General features: G+C 55.6%; 1 protein-coding gene across 2 annotated transcripts in view; it reads right to left on the bottom strand.

Moving 5' to 3' along the window:
* LRP1 (LDL receptor related protein 1) overlaps window positions 1-18,097 on the bottom strand; it is a 79,452-nt gene that overhangs the window by 44,904 nt on the left and 16,451 nt on the right. For both annotated transcript variants that reach the window (XM_032874527.1, XM_032874528.1), the window contains exons 7-15: window positions 9,720-9,882; window positions 9,416-9,638; window positions 8,223-8,412; window positions 7,595-7,738; window positions 6,187-6,423; window positions 4,844-5,024; window positions 3,751-3,973; window positions 2,205-2,406; window positions 1,812-1,937 (exon numbers count right to left, since the gene is read on the bottom strand). In XM_032874527.1, coding sequence (XP_032730418.1) covers window positions 1,812-1,937; window positions 2,205-2,406; window positions 3,751-3,973; window positions 4,844-5,024; window positions 6,187-6,423; window positions 7,595-7,738; window positions 8,223-8,412; window positions 9,416-9,638; window positions 9,720-9,882 — 1,689 coding nt within the window. The remainder of the gene's footprint in view (window positions 1-1,811; window positions 1,938-2,204; window positions 2,407-3,750; window positions 3,974-4,843; window positions 5,025-6,186; window positions 6,424-7,594; window positions 7,739-8,222; window positions 8,413-9,415; window positions 9,639-9,719; window positions 9,883-18,097) is intronic.

Here is an 18,097-nt window from a genome sequence, read left to right as displayed (position 1 = left end):
GAACACGGGGCCCAGAACTCTGAGGGCTGTGCCCTCCTGCCCCCAACACTTCCACCTCACCACCTCTGTCTGCCTTGAGCTCTCAGCGGTGAAATCACCATGTCCTTGGTCTGCATTTGCACGGGTAACATCAAGAAGCCCAGCGCCCCTATGTCGGCCCCTGTCTCTGCACGATGAGCTCTGCTGGATGTCTTTCCGACCTACCCCTCGCTCATTCCCACTCTAAGCCCTGAAACTTCTGTGTGTCCTGTGGGTGCCTCCTGTCTCTCTTGTGGCCCTGGATCACCGGGACCTGGTATGTGTCACCTTGTTCCTCGCTACCGCTTCCCGACAATTCTCTCCGTCCTGAAAAATCAGCGCTGACTTTCATGCTATTTGACTACACCAAGCCCTACTTCCACGGGGCCCCAGGACACTCCGGGGCATCTTAAGGGTTTTAGCTCCTGGCTCGGTGTCACTTTCCCCCAATTCTCTCTTGCTCTAATTCATGGGGACTTCAGTGTTGGTGTGGATCCCTCCATCACCCTGGCCACTCAGTTTCCCTCTCTGCCAATGCTCTTGTCTTCCACCTGACCTCAGTCTCTCCTTCTTAGCTGTCTGCCAAGGTTCCGATGACTCATTATAATTTCTGGGATTCTATCCTAAGGTAACCATCCAGAATATGGGAAGGCAGGAAGGTGTGGGAAATAGCGGAGCAAATGATGAAGAAAAAAAAAAACCAAACAGGTTCTGGGTCCGACTTCCTGGGTTCAAATCTCTATTTGGACTTCGGGCCTCAATTTCTTCATCTGTATACTGGGGATAATCAAATACACACTCCCTACAGGAATATTTTAAAGAGTAAACAAGTTACTGCATGGGAAGTGCTTACCACCCTATCTCAGTACCATCTGTGCTCAAGAAATCGATGCTAGCTGTGACTCTACCAAAAGAGAGAAATCACCTGATCATCCTGGAATGGGGAGAAATGGTGGAGAAAATAAAGGAACGTTTACTAGTGAAATATATTTCAGTCATTACAAATTCTGCTGACGTATCTATGACCCACTGTCGGGTGACAAAAAGCAGAGAACAGAATAGTCGGCGGGGCGCGATTCTGTTTAAGTAAAGGTAAACGCAGAGAGAAGTGTGTGGAAGGGTGACCCCCCCCAATAGTAACAGTGACATCCATGGGGGGTGGTATTTGGGGTGACTTGTACTTTCTCCTTGTGTTTTTCTATACTGCTCATTTATTTATTTCTTTTACAACGAGCACGACCTACTTTGATCTAAGAAGAGCCTGTTTCAAATAATGCAACAATGACACAGAAACTGCTGTGATGTGTACGAGCCCAACAGGGCGGAAGGCACTTAACGTGTCGTGTGTCGTGTGATCTCAGCTACGTAAACGTAGCCTCGGAGCCCAGCTGGCCATAGAGAGATGCTGTTCACTTGCCACACTGCTAACAATACACGGGTTGGTGTCTGTTGGGGGAATTTGGGCTTTTCTACCCTTCTCTCATCTCTAGTATTTAGAGCTGTTGTTATATTACTTTGATCAAGGGAAGATGAATGTAAAGGAATGTGTTCCTCTTCCCAAATCCATCCCAATCATCACTCAGTTTCCCCTTGTCTTTTTGTTCTCCCTAATTTCCCCCACCCCCGGTCCTCCCTAAAACCCCTCCAGCCCCCGGGGTCTTCTCTCACTCATCCCTTGCCTCCTGTTGTCCCCACGGGGCCCTCTTTGCCTCTTTCATCTCTGACTGGACCCTTCGGCCCCCTCCCGCTGAGGACTGCTCCCAGGCTTCCCACCCTGGCTGGGCCCCTCATACCCAAGCAGGTGACACCGTCTGTGTCCAGCACCTGGTCCTCGGCGCACGCACACTGGCGGCTCCCAGGGGTTGCCAGGCACAGGCTGCTGCAGCCACCATTGTTCACACGGCATTTGTTGGTCCCCACTGCAAAGGCACGGCCGAGGAGACAGGGAGAAGTCACATTCAAGTGGGGAGTCAGAAAGGGAGGCAGTGGCGACAGGACGATAATCGTGTTGAAGAAGAGGACATGGAAGCATGGGACAGGGAGGGAGATGGGGAAGACAGTCAAACTCTTCTCCAAGGGCCTCAAAAATCAGAGCCTACGATCCCTGGGGAGTCCTTTCACCCCTGAGTAGCCTCACCCCCCCACCCAGGTCCCACCCCATCACTGGCCCCAGCCCCAGAGGGTACCTTGCTGCTGCTGGGCATCATACATGCGGATTTCAAAGATGGGTGGCCGCTCGCTGCGCAGAAGGGTCACGGTGGGGGGTGCACCGCCTGTGCCCCGTTCTAAGCGGTAAACACTGCCACTCCGGTACTCAGTCCAGAAGAGGTAGTTGCCATGGTGACACAGGCCAAAGGCATGGTTCAGCTCAGGACCCTCGTATACAATCTAAGAACGGAGGGGGGGTTACCGAGGAGCTGAGGACAAATGGGGTGCCTGAGGAAGGCCCGGGAGGTTACGGTTTTGTTCATTTACATGTCCATGTCCTGGGTGTGGGTCTTGTTTCCCCCATTAGCCTGGGTGACCCTGAGGGTGACAGCTTGGCACACAGTGAGGTGCCGGACCCTGGGCCCAGAGGGATGCTGATGTGGAACTTGTCCACACTACCCTTCCTTGGATACATTCATCTTCATATCCCCCAACATGCGTGTATGTGCACGCGCGCACACACACATATACACACAGTGCTTAGCACACAGACAGAATCCATCCATTCATTTCTTCGGTCAACAAACACTTGCCAGGATCTATTAAGGGCCGAGCTGTGGTATGAAAGACACAGCCCCTGACATAAAATCACCGTTGTCCCATGGAGGGTGCACAGAGTAGTCCAGGCTGGAGGGGGTTCTGGAAACAAGATCCAGGGGAAGGTGGCTCCTGAGCAGTGGGACAGGGAGGAGGAGGGGGTGGAGGCAGGAAACTACATTGGCAACAGCACAGGGGGCCACACTGTGTACGCTGTGTGCCGGGAATTCTGAGCAGTCTAGTGTTGTTTGCTCAGATGTCGGGGTACGGGGAACAAGGGGAGGAATAAGACCCCAGAGAGAGTCAGGGGCCAGATCACCAAGGGCCTTATCTACCAGGAAAGGGTTCAGTCCACATGCCTAAATAGGCATGCGTCTCAGAAGCCTACAGCCACACCAGGGACAAAGCATGTGTCCATGGCATCTCCAGCCGTCCTGCACATGGGCAGAGGCTGACACGGCAGACACACACCAAAATGTGCTGTGTGTACATGCACAAATGTGCGGAGGTGCACACGTGCTGTTTGCTCAGGTACGCACATGCTTGCTCGAGCCCACAGACAACACGCAGCCGCAGACACACTCTGACAGAGGCGCCCTTCAGATGATCTGACACGTACCACACACAGCATAGGGAGGCGCGCGCACGTAGGTGAGCGTGCATGAAGCCCATGGGCCTGGACACAGAGATGCCCACACGGTCACACACAAAAAGCCCCATTCAGGGGCGTCTGGCTGGCTCAGTCAGTTAAGTGTCTGCTTTCAGCTCAGGTCATGATCCCAGGGTCCTGGGATCGAGTCCCGCATCAGGCTCCCTGCTCAGTGGGGAGACTGCGTCTGCCTCTCCCTCTCCCTCTGACCCCAGCCCTGCTCGTTCTCTCTCTCTCTCTCAAATAAAATCTTAAAAAAAAAAAAAGCCCCATCCACACACAAGCGTGGCCTAGCGACGCACACATGAACGCCCGCACACAGGTGCGTGCCCGCCCACCTTCCGGTCTGTGCCATTGAGCAGTATGGTCTCGATGCGGTCATAGAAAGCATCCACCCAGTAGAGGCGCCCTGCTGGGATGTCCAGGCTCAGCCCATTGGGCCAAAGCACTGTCTTGGAGGTGACAAAGATGTCTCGGTGTGAGCCGTCCATCCAGGCCCTCTCTAGCCGCCCTCGCCGACTGTCCTTGGGGTCCTCCTCCCAGTCTGTCCAGTACATCCACCTGTGGGCAGTGACTGGTCAGGACACTGGTGTGCACCTCCACACGGGCCACCACTGCCTTCGGCAGCCTCCTGTGTGATCCCAATCCGTGCGCGCAATGCCAGAGCTCCTCCTGGGGGCTTCCTGCCTGCTCACCCCTCGCCCCCACATTTCATTCCTTCCTGCACTCAGCAAGCATTTGTCGAGTGCCTGCTGAGAGCTGGGCACAGTTTTGGCACTTGGGGACCCCGTGGAGACAAGGCCCCTGCTCTCCTGGAGGTCCCATCCCACCCCGGGGTACAGATAAGAAATAAGTCAACTGGAAAGGGACGCACTTTGGAGGCTGAGGGAAACCAGGCAGGACACGAAGCAGGGTGATGGTACAGAGAGCGGACTGGGCAGCAGCTGGGGAGGCCTCTCTGAGGAAGCGGCATTTGAGCCTAGGTGTGCATGCGGACAAGAGGCTACATCTGCAAGTGTCTGGGAGCTCTGGGCAAAGCAAGTCCCAGAGCAAAAGCCTGGAGGCAGGAAGAGCTGGGGTGTCTGAGGAACAGATGGCGGGCGGTGGAGACAGAGCTCCGAGGGCAGGAGAGAGCTGCAGATGAGGCCAAGAGGACGCGGGCAGATCCTGCAGGAGCCCAGGCCTGATAAAGACATGGGTCTCACTCCCAGGGCAAGGGGAGCCCGTGGAGGGCCTCGAGATGGGAGTGACAGGACCAGAACTGTATGTGCGTAAGGCATCACTCCCATTGTCCTGAAGATGGGACACCTTTCCCCCATTCGGCCTCTGATTCCTGCCTTAGTGCTGTACTTGGGCCGCTCTCCCCTGTTCGCTCCTTGTCTCACCTCCCCGTTCTGGCTCCTCCTGCCCACAGGCCCTGGACAGACTCACCCATTGAGTGGGTCCACCACGATGGCCCGGGGGTGTGTCATTTTGCCCTCGATTAACGTCTTGCGGGTCTGAGCAGCCTTCTCCAGCCTGGCCACACTGATGGTCTTCTTGGGTCCGTCATCCGTCCAATACAAATTGTCCCCCATCCAGTCCACAGCTACCCCCTCCACATTGTGGATTCCTGCAGGGAGTGAAGGGGGCCATGACAGAAGGCCTCAAAGGAACCTTAGCACAGCCTGGCTCAGAGTGAGCTGGCGCCCAGTGGGGCAGGGAGCACCCTGTGCCAACAACAGTGGGAGGGATGGGCTGGGAGGCTGGAAAAGGATCTGAGGACACGGTATTGAGGCTCAGGGGCTCTCAGAACTCTGGCCCGCACCCCGTGAAACCCGTGCGGCCAATGCGAGCTCTCGCGGGAGGGCCAGTCTGGGCCTGAGCTCCGGGGAGCTGAAGCAACGTACGTGTGGCTCTGGGCACCCGTGTGACACAACATCCCACACCCAAAAGTCCTGAGCTGACAAAACGAATAAATCAGGAAGTGATTTTCCACTTAGCAAAGGGTTCGTCTCCAGTTTCCATAGCAGCTCCCCGGGTATAGGGAACCCCAATATCTTCCTGATGAGTGACTTTTGATTTCCCTAAAGTCTTATGATTGCTGACTGCTGAGGTTCTACGAGCAGGACTGGGGCTGGGGGGTGGGGAGCAGTAACGCATCAGCCAGATTCCCTGGTTTAGGGAACCCTGTCCTGGGGGCCCAAGGGCAGGTTTGGGAATTCCTGATGCCTGGCAGGAAATGGACAGAACTCAGGAGCTCAGAGGCTCCACACAGAGTCAGACCACGTACTGTTGCTTTGCCCGAGCAGCTCAGACAGAAAAACTGGGTTCAGCTCCCAAAACAGACTCTTCCCAGGACAAGTGAGCAAGCAGCTTCTGGTGGCTGTGCAGGCTGCTGCACAGGCCCTCTGTGAGCACCCGTGGGCTGGTACAGCTACTCTATTCAAGGTCTCAGGCCTCTCCTGGGCTGTGTCCTGCGTGCAGCTCTGGGGAGCAGAGCCAATGGCAGAGAGACCCCGAGTTTTCCCAAGCATTGGCAGAGACAGCCCACACTGCCTAACGCATCCATCCTCCAGCCTCTTTTCGGCTCAGCCAAGAAGGGGTTCACACAGAGGTCAATCTGTCTGTCCCCTCATCTCCATGCCAACCGGCCCAGCCAGCCAGTGAGTGGGGGACTCTCCATGCTGAGAGGGTACTGAGAAGGCAATGCCCAGGCCTCACATCGCTTCCTGTCCCAAGTGGGCGTCCCTTGGGGATCCCACCTGCATACCCCTTACTTTGGGGGCCCTTACCGTCCTTCAGGATGGTCTCCCGCTCAGTGCCATCGATCTTTTGGCGACCAATGAGGTAGCTGGTGGTGTCAGCAAAGTAGATGAAGCCAGTCTCAGCGTGGAAGTCCAAGGCTCGGGGGTTCATGAGGTTCTCAATGGGGATCATGTGTTCATCTGGGACCTTAGCCCCCATATCCATGCCCCGGATAATGCCTGGCCGGCCCTTGCCATAGACAAGGAACAGCTCGTGTTCTGGCTCTAGGGCAGATGCAAGGAGGGGCACAAAGTCAGGTGCACACGTGTACACACACACACACACACACACACACTACCACCCTGCCTCCGGGGCCATGGCCCAAGGGGCTGCAATGCCCCAGCTCTCCTGGGTCAGGGGAGATGGGGATGGCAGGGGGTCTGGGTCACATAGACAGACGTATAAACAGGAAAGCCCGGGACAGCACCCTGGGTGGGGGGGAGGTCTGCCTATGGGGCAGGAGCAGCAAGGATCAGGTTTTCAATTAGGTGCTCACTGCTCAGTGAGTCAAATGAGTTGCTTAGATACACTGGAATCTGGTTACATTGGACCACTCCTGCCGCTCCCCTCCTTCTCTAAGCCACATCACCCCTCGCTTACACCCCAGGAGTCTCCTGCCACTCCCTGCTGTCCTCTACCCAGTGGCCAGCCAGCATGATCTTTTGCCACACGTGAAGCACATCACATCACTTCTCTGCTGGAAAGTCACCAAGAGCTCCTCATCCCATTTCAGATGCATCCAGCTCCTCCTTCCTGTCTCCCCTCACTCATGCTGTGCCCTTCTCAGCCTTGAAGCTGGCTCTGTCAATCCCCTCTGCCAGAGGGGCCCTGCCTTCCGGTGGTCCCACGACTCAGCTCCTCACTTTATGGAGAGCTCGGCTCAAATCCCCCCTCCACGAAGAAGCCTTCCCTGACCACTCTGACCCAGCAGGAGCCCTCACTGTCACCAGCAGGTCTAGGTGCCTCTCTGTTTTCTTCCTAACACCAGGTACCACCTGGAGTTATTTTTACCCGACTGTCTGACCTACCAGACTCTACGCTCCGCTCCGTAAAGCAGAGACAACAACTGTCTTGTCACTGTGGAATTCTCATGGCCAGGATAGCGCCAGACGCACAGTCCACGCTCACGAGATATTTGTTGAGTGAATGAATGAATGAATGAATTGAATGGGCCACTGGACAGTCTGTTATGGAGCCCAAGTAGGATAATGGGAAAAGCCTTGTTCTTGGATGTGGGTTCAAATTCTGTCTCGGCCCCTCACTCGAGGCAAAATGTTGGGTAAATCCCTTCATTTCTCTGCATCTCAGACAGAAAGGGCCAGGCTGTAGGGAGGCAGACAAGGACAGGGTCCCGCCCCATGCCAGCAGGCACGCACGCCCTGCCCGCTCACTCACTCTTGCATGACTTCCCATCGCTGCCCAGACTGAAGCCGGAGCGGCAGCGGCAGGTCCGTGCCTTGTGGCTGTTGGCCAGCAGGCAGATGTCGGAGCAGCCGCCCGGCTTCCCAAACTGGTCGTTCTCGCAGGCGTGGCTCCTCACTGCAGGCAGGGGAGAGAGCTAGTCAGGGCCCTCCAGAGCCCCCGTGCCGAGACCTTAAGAAGGCTTCCTGGAGTCTGACCACACTCCTTCCTGCTGTGGCCTTTATGCCTGTTGTCCCATTTGAAGCTTTAGAAGCCACAGGACTGGGATCTCTCCGCCCCACCGCGACCTAGCCTTCAGACTCTGAGGGGACGGTTTCTGTGGTCAGTGGAGACAGTCACGCCGCTGCCCGTGGGCAGGTGCTGCGACTCTGGAGCAGCCAGGGACCTGGGAGGTGCAACCTGTGTCCTGAGCAGAATTGGGTGCAGGGGCTCCATGGAGGTGGGATCTAGAGAGGCTGAGCGGCAGGAAGGGGCTGGCAGGGGAAGCTGGGGGGCCAGGGGAGCTAGTCGGGGATGGATGGCTATGAGAAGCAGTCGTGGTATGAGAGAACGAGCCATTCCCACAGGAGGGTCCACGGAGGGGCTGCAGGGCCCCACTCACCCCGGGGCTGACGCCGCTGGTGGTAGATATGGAGGGCACCACCCTTGTCTACACGGGTGACCACCTGGTAGTCAGTGCTGTTGAATCGATTCACTCGGATCACGCTCGTCTTCTGCTGGGCATTGGCGTTGTCCGAGTTCGTGGCATAGAGATAATTCTCAAACACGGTCAGGCCGTACAGGTGCTCAATCTGAGACAGGCAGGCAAGAAAGGTCGGCGTGAGAGAAGGGGATCCTCCCTCTGCCCCTGGAGAGCCCCTCGCCATCCCATCCCATCAATTTCAATATTTGCACTCCCCAATTCATTCCATAGCTGTCTAACTCCATGCTTTCCCCCGGTCTCCTCTGTCTCTTGAGATCTTTACTTGTCAAAACCCTGCTTGTCCTTCACAAGGCATCTCTCTGAAGAACTTCTGGGATGTTGTAACCAGATGCAGGCTCTCCTTTCATGCTCCATCTCTCTGGCTATTATCCACCGACTGGCCATTTGTGGACTCGCCCCATCCACTCTGCTCAAACCTCCTGAGGGCAGGAACCATGGCCCATACAGGCTCAGGCACACCGTGGGGGATGGAACCCCTTTTGGACTGAATAGGAGTTGGGCCCTAACCTCTGTCCACAGGAGGACATTCTTAGCCCAATCCTAGCCCCCAGCTTTGGGAAGGTTCAGGGGACAGACTTGTCCCAAACAAGCCAGGTAGCAGCCCTCGCTACCCACAAAACCTATCCAAGGGAACTGACTGTTCCAGCTTGTCCAAGACAAGGGCATTTGCTGGTTTATGGCATGTCCAGGGCTAACAGGGACAGCTGGGCACCTTAATGGTCTCAAAAGGGAGGTGCCATCTCCAAGTTGGAAGGGCTTCTAGACTTGGTCCCAGTGCTATTTCCCAGCTGTGTAACCTCACGCAAATCTCTTAACCTCTTTGGACCCTGCTTTTTCTCATGCCAAAAGGGAACTGAGATACCTACCCGCTTCCCTGCCACAGGTTGTTGTATGGATCAAGTGAGAAAAAGGAAGTACAAGGTGTCTCTAATATGATCTGTTTCCATCAGAGTAGAAGCTATATCCACTCCCTTCCTTGAAGGGCTCACACCCACCCCGCTTCCCACGAGAAGGCAAACGTGTTCCCATGTCAGCCTCCCTCTCACTGGGAGGCCTAGGGGATGGCGGCCCGGCACAAGCCACGCCCTCACCAGAATGCCCTGGATGATGGTCTGCCGGCCCTTGCCCTCGTAGTCCACCACCTCGATGTAGTCCAGGTAGGCATCAGCCCAGTAGACAAGGCGGCTGACCAGGTCCAGCGTGATGCCGTGAGGAAACACGATCTTGCTATCCACCAGCTTGGTGCGGTTCTGCCCGTCCATGTCACAGCGCTCCACCTTTGGGATCTGCCCATAGTCAGTGAAGAACACCTTCCTGTGGGCAGAGGGCACGTTAACTGGGTTCTGGGCACCAGGCACTCTCCCTTCCCCCACAGCCTCGCCCCGCCCCTCTCACCCCATGGCAGGGTCCAATGCAATGCCCTTGGGGTTGTAGAGCTCCAGGTCCAGCAAAGTGACACATGTGTCCCCGTTTCGGTTGCAGACAAAGATCCTATCATCGATGTCATCCACAAAGTAGAAGTTGCCCGTCAGCCAGTCGATGGCCATCTGTTCCACGTCTGGAAAGTGTGAGTGAAAGAGCTATGGGGGGAGATCCTCCTGCAGACATGCCCACCTTTGTTGGTGCAGAACCCACCCCTGTAAGTCCACCTCCTCTGGGGAGACCTCCTTCACCAAGGAAGCTATAAGCCATCTCTCCTCTTTGAGCTCCTATAGGAGTTCCTGGCAAAGGCACATTTTACCTTGTATTCTTTGCCATCTTTCCTATCTGGTTTCTATCTGGTTTCTCCAAAGACAAGTGTCTGAGAAACCTATTTGGTTCTCCAGGGAAAAGTGTCTGACTGCCCCCCCACGAAGCCCTGCTCCACACATGGAGCTCAGGGCCAGCACACAGGTGACACTGGGTCTGTGATGGCTGCTTAGTTGATGGGCAGGTTTCCCCAGTTCTAGCCGTTCCCTGAGTGGAACCGTCTTCTTGGAATCCCAAAAGGCAGGGAGGACAGGTCTCCTAGCTTATTCCAATATTTTTAAATATGCTTTTACTTGAGATACCAGCACTCAGGCTAACTAAAACATCACACATGTTTGATGTTGGCTGGATGTGCCTCAACATTATATGGTAAGTCAGTTTATCTCATGCCAGCCAGGGCATTAACCAGACTAGTATGTGTTGCGTGACTCTTAAAAATGGAAAAGCAGGGTACACCATCAATAAATTCAATCTGAGAGAAAAGTATGTCAAACATGGCGCCCAGAGACAGGGAAAAGGGAAGGCCCATGGTATCCAGTGACATGGGCCAGACTTCCTCCACTCACCCCTGTTCCCACTTCTTCAGTGTCCCTCTTGCTCAATTTCCTATCCTAGGGAGGGTGGGAAGGAGCAGAAAATAAGATATAAGCCTGGTGGACCGAGAACATAGGAGGAGGGCCATAAAAGGACTCTGAAGGTAAACTGAGGCATGGTTCACAAAGAAGGGGAGCTTCAGAAAGGTGAAGACGAGAGGAGAATGGAGACCAGGTGCCTACGTTCAGTCTATGCCAGCTCTGGGGGAGATGGAAGAGGCTAAAAAGGACTGAAGAGGGGAGGGAGAGGGCATGGACAGTGGAAATCTGGGAACAGGGACCCCTGCTGGCCTCCTCGGTGGGGGAGGGGGCTCCTCTCCAAGACCCCCTGGTCCCCATCCACACTCTGCCCCCTCCAACTTCCACCACCAGGGGTAATGCCTCTTGCAAACTGGGAATCTCCTAAGACATGACTCCTCGGGACCCCTGCCTTGCACTCCGCCTCCACCAAATGCCCCAACAGGTAAAGAGATCTGTGGACCACCTGCCTTTGGCTGCAACTTACCCCCACACACTACCCACACTCAAACCCAGTGGGGATGATTCTGCCCCCACAGAGCTGTACGTATAATAACAACGAGGCGCTCTGCTCACCCCTCTCTAATCCTCCCCCCTCCCCACAGGGATTTGGGGTCTGTTTCCTAACAGTGGGTGGGGGTGGGGGCAAAGGGAACAGGAACATGGCTCCCCAGGAACTTGGCTAGGCCCTGACACTGACTCACAGTCACAGGACTTAGGCCGCGGGAGGAAGGGCAAGAGCCAATTCGGGGCTCTCATCAAATTAGTTTCCTCTTCAGGTCTCCCCTGTTAAGCCTCCCTTCAAGGTGACCGGAGAAGGAGGTCACAGGGAAGAGGCAGCGCCCCTGTGGTTGCTGACGCACCCCCAAGCCCAACCACTGTCTCCTCTGGGCTCCTAGTACTGGCGCATCTTGCTGACAGTGGAAGAGAGGGGCAGAGCAGCCTGGGAAATGTGGGTCCCGGGCCACGTAGGAAGAGGGCTCGGTGCTGGGATAAGGCAATCACACTGCCCCACACGCTGTGACCACAGAGAAGACAGATTAAAATGAATGTGGCTAGGCCGCCTCTGGAGGAAACCCAAACTCCCCAAAGGCAGGGGTTGGGGGTGACCTGTCCCAGGCATCGCGCCTCTAGCAGGCAAGTAGGTGGGAAGGCAAACAGGTTGGAAGGCAAATCGGGCCCGCGTGCCCTTTACTTGGTGGGCACGGTGGGGGGCTGCTGGCATGCAAGGCAACTTCACTGGAAGCCGTTTTCCCAGCACCAGCTGGTGTAGCAGTGTCCTTCTCTCTAACTTCCTGAGGCTTCCTTGAGTCACTGCCCAGCTCAGGGCTGGCAACACTGTGGGCCCGCTCCCCATCCACCCTTCCCTCAGCAAGAAGGAAGGAGGAAGAAATCTGAAGACATCAAACGCCTCCCATCCTAGGAGCAGCTCCACAATTGCCCCCCACTCCCCCAGGACGTCGCCGACCTTTGAGACTCCTTCCTGGCCGGGGTTCCCTGCCAATTTCAGGAGAGAAGGCAGAGGGTTCGTCCTTGCTCTAGATTATTTACCCTTGGCCAGTCTCCCCTTCCACCTCCCAAAGGCCGGGCAGGGCCCCACTCAGCAGTCCGGTGAGGAGTTGGCAAGAACGGGAGTCCCCAGCCTGGCCTGGCCTCCACTTTGGTATTTTTGCAGCTGGAGACTATTAGTCGCAAGCAAAAATCCTTTGTTATCCAACCCCCCTCCACATTATTTTCCTCTCTCCTAAAGTCCAGATTCCTCTGCCCGCCCCACCACACACGCACGCACGCACGCACACACACACACACACACACACACACACACACGGCCACTCATACCTATGCAAGGCCAGTGTACACAGATGGGCTCAGATTAGGAGAGGGCACCTTCCCTCCTGGGCTCCCCTATGGGCAGTGTCTGGGCTACTGGCCTATCTCATGGCATGGGGGGCAAGTTGACTCCCGGGTTTGACCCCAAAAGACCTGAACATTCTGGCAACCAACTCATTCAGAGGGCAGCTGTCCGCTGAGCCCCAGCCTTCTCAGGGCTGACCCCAGAGCATGCTCCAGAGGGGCTCTTGAAGACAGGAGAATCTCAAGTAAGCCTAAGGGGAAGAATGCTATGGGGTGGGAAGGGTCTGGGGTGGTCTGGGGTCACACTGTTTGGGGATTCCAGCATAGAGAAGGAGGCCAGGAAGCTAGGAGGACAGTTAGAGAGTCAGAGGACAGACCACAGCTTGCCAGTGATGTCACAAAAGACTTTCACTTCCAGGCTCCAGAATAGACCTGGGGTGTGTGTTTATAACTGATAATCCTCCCTGCACTCCCCCCCACCACCAATGCTCAGCACTCTGCACCCCCATAACTCCAATTTTTCTTGACTTCTCTACTATTCACATTGTTCAAGAGGCATTTCCCTAAACAGTGGCTCTTTTTCCAAAAACAACCCCCTGCCCCACCATTCCCAAGAAGACCCTCACTTCAGCTGCAGGACTCCAGTCACTCTCCCTAAAATAAATCTGGGGGAGGAAGGGGGCCTCTGTGTCCAGAGGAAATACCCTGCAATGCATCCATATACCCAAAGATTATAGGACAGGGCATGAGGTCCCTAGATGAGGAAGGATGAGCAAGGATGAACCCCATTCCCACTTTAACCACATCCCCAGTGAACACACCGCATTCTGGTCCTTATTCCAGGAACCTCCCCACTTCTCCCATCACTCTGCTCTGTCCTGGACCCAGCCAGGGTCCAGACACTGACAGTGGGTTTGAATCCTGGGTCTATCACCTTCAACTGTGGGACTATGGGAAAGTCACTTAACGTCTGAGTCTCAGTTTGCTCATTTGTAAAATGTGACTATGGGAGAGTTACTTAATGGTGGAGTCGCAGTTTGCTCATCTGTAAAATGGGACTATGGGAAAGTTACTTAATGTCTGAGTCTCAGTTTGCTCATCTGTAAAATGGGATGGTACATTAATAGCACTTAGCACAGTGCCTGGCACATAATTAACACTCCACAAATGGGAGCTGTGGTTCATACCATCATCCTCCCTCACCTCGATCCCATTCTTCCCTACCTTCTCCACCAAGTTACCATTTGTGCCTTCAGCTAGAGCCCTGTGGCCTCCCGACTACAGGCGGCCCCTCCAGGTGGGCAGTGTGGGGCTAACACCTACTATTCTTCAAGACTCAGCTCAGGCCCCCAGAAGAAAGCTTTCTGTATTTCAAACTCCCATAAGCCCCAGTCACTCCTTTTATCACAGTCTGTTTACCTGACTACAAATATTGTGAGGGCAAGGTGCTATCTTTCATCTCTGTCCCCGGTGTCTGACACACACACACTGATTCATTCAACAAATATTTGTTGAGCACTGAGTCCTCACTCTGTTGTCCTAGTGCTGGGACATCACTTTTTCCCTTCCCTTCGACTGCCAGGATCTTCATTCTCTGGCCTTGGGACGCCCCAAGATGCTGGGAGAGCACATCTGTCTGGTAACCCTCTTGCTTCTTAGAGCCACTCAGGGGCTCTTGTCCTGAGGGCTGGTGGGGAGAGAGAGACCCAGGGAAGACGACCAGGAGTCTGGGGGCTTTGCAAGTAGGTAAGAGATAGCCAGGCAGGCCTGACGGAAGTTCTGCCAAATGGCACGTCCTCATGCTCCTGTTTTCCCGCCGAGTCCTGACATTAGCTCCTCTTGTTTCCAGCGAGGCCAGGGCTCAGCCACAGCACATCACCTCTGTCTCCGGGGCTCCCTTCCTGCCCTGCTTGCACTTCCGGCCTCGGGCTTATGCCCTGTTCCTTCCCTTGGCTAGCCCAGGTCCACAAAGGCGGTCCATCCTGGTCCCGGGGATGAGATGCCCAGATCCTGCAGCTCTGATTCAGAATCGTAACCAGGGTTTTCCCACTATTGAGAAACCCTTGCTGGGCTCTAAAACGCATCTCTCTTGCTTAAGTTACTTCCTGTGGCTTGAAAACAGGGAGGGGGTGCTGTGTTGGGAGCAGGCTGGGTGGAGAGGCAGCTTCAAGGAGACAGCGGGGGGAGGAGAGGCCAGGCTGGAGCTGAGCCGGGAGACACGGGGCTGGCCGCAGGGCTGGCCGGGCCAGGGAGAGGAGAGAAGGGCTGTGAAATGATTCGGAAACTCGGGGCAAGAGCGGGGAGAAGAAGCACCAGGGCACGGGCAGCACAAGGCCAAAGGGTGTGCTGGCGAGAGCCCCCCAGAATTCTGACACCCTGAGGGTGAGGAAGGCCAAGGGCGGGGGGATGGCTGGCTTTCACACATAAAATCTGGAAGGGTTCCATATGCATAGGGGGGAATGCTGAGAGGGCCCGGGCCGCCCAGCTCAGGAGGAATACGGCTCCCCTTCCAGCTGGGGAAGTCAGTTCATCGCAGACTCAGGGGGCTACTCTCTGCCTACCCCCTGCCTTCCCTCTAGACACATCACTACCCATTTCCTGTTGTGATTTTAAGCACACACATAACACAGGCACACAAAGAAAGAGGGAGGGCTAAGTGAAGCTGGCCAGCTGGACTTGGGGACTCATTTCGCAACCTTGCTGCTTGTAGCCTCGGGGGCCTTTTCTGCCTCCCCTCTCCTTCCCACATGCGGCATGATGCAGGGAAGAGACCAGAGGACCCCAGAGGGCCCTTCCAAAGCATCCCCTCACACCCTAAGTGATTTCAGCAAAAGTTCCTTCCTTTAAGGCTTCTACGTGCAGCGTCAGAACCTTCCCTCCCCCCACACACTCCTTCCCAGGGCCCCATTTCTGCAGGCTGCCCTCATTCTTTTTATGGGGAAAACATCCTCAGAGCCAGTGGAAGACAGGTCAGAGGAGCACAGCTAAGGCAATGCAGGGATGGGGGTGGGGAGGTTGGGAGGGTGGGTCAGTCTACTGACCTGACCCCCAGCCCTGCCTAGGGGCAGCCCTGCAAGGGGCTGGGCAGAACCTAAGGTTTCCTGAGCCAGTGGTCAGTGGTGAAAGGCACAGGAGGCAGGCTGGGCCTGGCTCTGCTACTATCAGGGCTACTGAACCCTCTGGGTCTCAGTTTCCATAACTTCAGTCTTCTGTGTATCATTTTCAAAATGCTTGCCACGGTTATATACAGCTGATACTATCATTTACCTACTGTTACTGTACATCAACTCACGTCTCTTATTTTGCTGCATCTTAAGCCATCTATGAAATCATAGATTTGATGTGCTAGTTATAGGAGTCTCCTAATGGGCATTACATAAAAACGTAACCATAACAATAAAAACATGCATGTCCATGTACCACCGAAAATCAAGGCATCCCTGCTTTGGGAAAGCCGGTACCAGACTGAGGGGTCAGCCTCAGTCCTCCCTAAGGGTCTTCTGGCTCTCACTACCATGTTTCCAGAATCAGAATCCACAGAGACCTCCCCATGCTGCTGGCACAGTGGCAGAAAGGAGGATGGGCCCTGGGAATGCATCCCAGGAGGGAGGAGGAGGGGTGAGGACTTAGCCCCCAAAGTCCCCCTCTCCCCCCGCCCCGGTCCAGGCCAGTGAAAGTCACAGACAGAGGAAGAAGTGTTGGCAGCCGGGGCTCAGTTAAGGGAGGAAAGCACGTGCGGACGCGCGCACACACGCACACCCCCTTCCAGAACATGTGAGGAAGTGGGTCAGAAAGTGTTCCCCAACTCTTGAGTAGAAACAGAGAGAAGGAGCTGGGATCAAGACAGGAAAAAGCAGGAGCTTCGACCCCATGCTGGCTCCATGGAGCCTCTCCTGGAGACTGCAGCGACCACTGAGCATGGCAAGGTCTTGGAGGGGCCCTCTGAGGGCTCTCAGGACTCCGAGCGGGTCTGGAGCACACATGCCCTAGGACCCATGTGAAACAGGCTCACTTCCTGGCCTCCTTCCTTTTTTCTATTCTATTTCTGTTACCAGAGTTTTCTCTGGGGCAGGCTCCCCTTTCTTCCCACACCAGCAAGTAGGCTCTCTCTGCCTCTTGGCCTCTGGGGCCCCAGCACCTCTCAATTGTCAGACTCCTCCCTCCTGCATGGGGCTCCCTCCCAGAGGTGCAGTGGAGGTCATGGTCATAGCCAGGAATGATATGATTGCAGGGAGAGCTCCCCTAGGAGGCAGAGAAAGCAGGAGAAAGCAGCAGCCTTTCTTCTTCATCCCCCCTTTGGAGCTAATTACAGGCCAGCAGCCCACTGCACAGGTGAGTGCCTGGGATCAGCCACCCGCACACCAGGACAGGCCACTCAGCTTCTCCTGGGAAGGGGCTGAACAAGGGATGGGGGAGGGTGCTAGGGGAGAGACACTTCCGACATCCTCATCTCAGGGCCCATAATTAGTCTGTGGGATGAGAGCAAAACAACTATCCTCAGGGTGACAGCCAGACATCCAGGCGGCATGGGGGGTGGGGTGGGGGCGGGGAGGAGGGACAGAGGCTGGGGCAATGGGAACCCACTCACCTACTGGACTAGCCTCCCTCCCCAGATGAGGTCTGTCCCTGCCTCCTGGACTCTGCCCCAGAGGGGCCCAATGAATCTAGCAGACTGGGAGGCAAGGCTCTATTTGCTAAGGGAGGGGTACCCTCCTGAGCTTATTTCCTGCTTCTCCTTTGGCAGAAGGCAGGGGAAGGGGCCAGGCCAGAGCAAAAGCTGAGAAGTTTCCCATCAGGGTGCCCTCGCCAGCCGCCTACCCACGAGCCCATCGTCTGGCCCTGAGGCAGGGCCAAGGAGGGAGCTGCCAGAGCTGTTTGCCCAGACAGGCCTGTTGGGTGGGGCTATCAACAAGGAGCAGGGAGAGGGCAGCTGTCTCTTGGGGTCTTGCCCTGTGCTACCCTAGCTGCCACTGGGTTCCCTGATCTGCCCAACCAAGCGTGGCAGCCCCCAGCCTGGCATTCCAAGAAAGACATGTCCAGTCACATGTGATCCCTGGTGACCAACAGCCCAGAGACACCCCTGGGACGCTCTGGAGGAGCTGGACCAGACGATGAGGCCGCAGAGGGCTCTCAGGAACCGCTGCTAGTCCAGAACTAAGCCCGTGTGTCCTCCTGGGATCTGTCTTTTGTGGTGATCATCATACAGGGAGGCAATGAAGAACTTCAAGATCTTCTAGCAGGCCCAAGGCTCACAATTCTAAACCTTATGGGTTACCTCTCGCTTTCACTTCAACTGATCTGCTCTGGACAGGCAAGCTCAAAGCCGTGAGGCAGATGAGGAAATCAAAGCAGGCACACCTTGATTTACTCAAGATCACAGATCAAGTTACCCTCCTTCTCCGGGGTCAGGTCAACCAAGGCCAGATGTTCCCCCTCATCTCTGCAGTGTGCTTCCTGGAATCGTGATGGTGCCAGATGTTTTGTTCATTTAGGTAACAGCATCGGACATGAGCAGGGCTGCCTCAGGCAGTGGTCTATGCCCTGGCCCCACCCCTAGGT

Source organism: Lontra canadensis, unplaced genomic scaffold (genome assembly GCF_010015895.1).
Source record: "Lontra canadensis isolate GAN:19392208 unplaced genomic scaffold, GSC_riverotter_1.0 scaffold53, whole genome shotgun sequence".
Classification (NCBI taxonomy): Eukaryota; Metazoa; Chordata; class Mammalia; order Carnivora; family Mustelidae; genus Lontra; species Lontra canadensis.
This window is presented reverse-complemented; position numbering and strand designations above follow the sequence as displayed.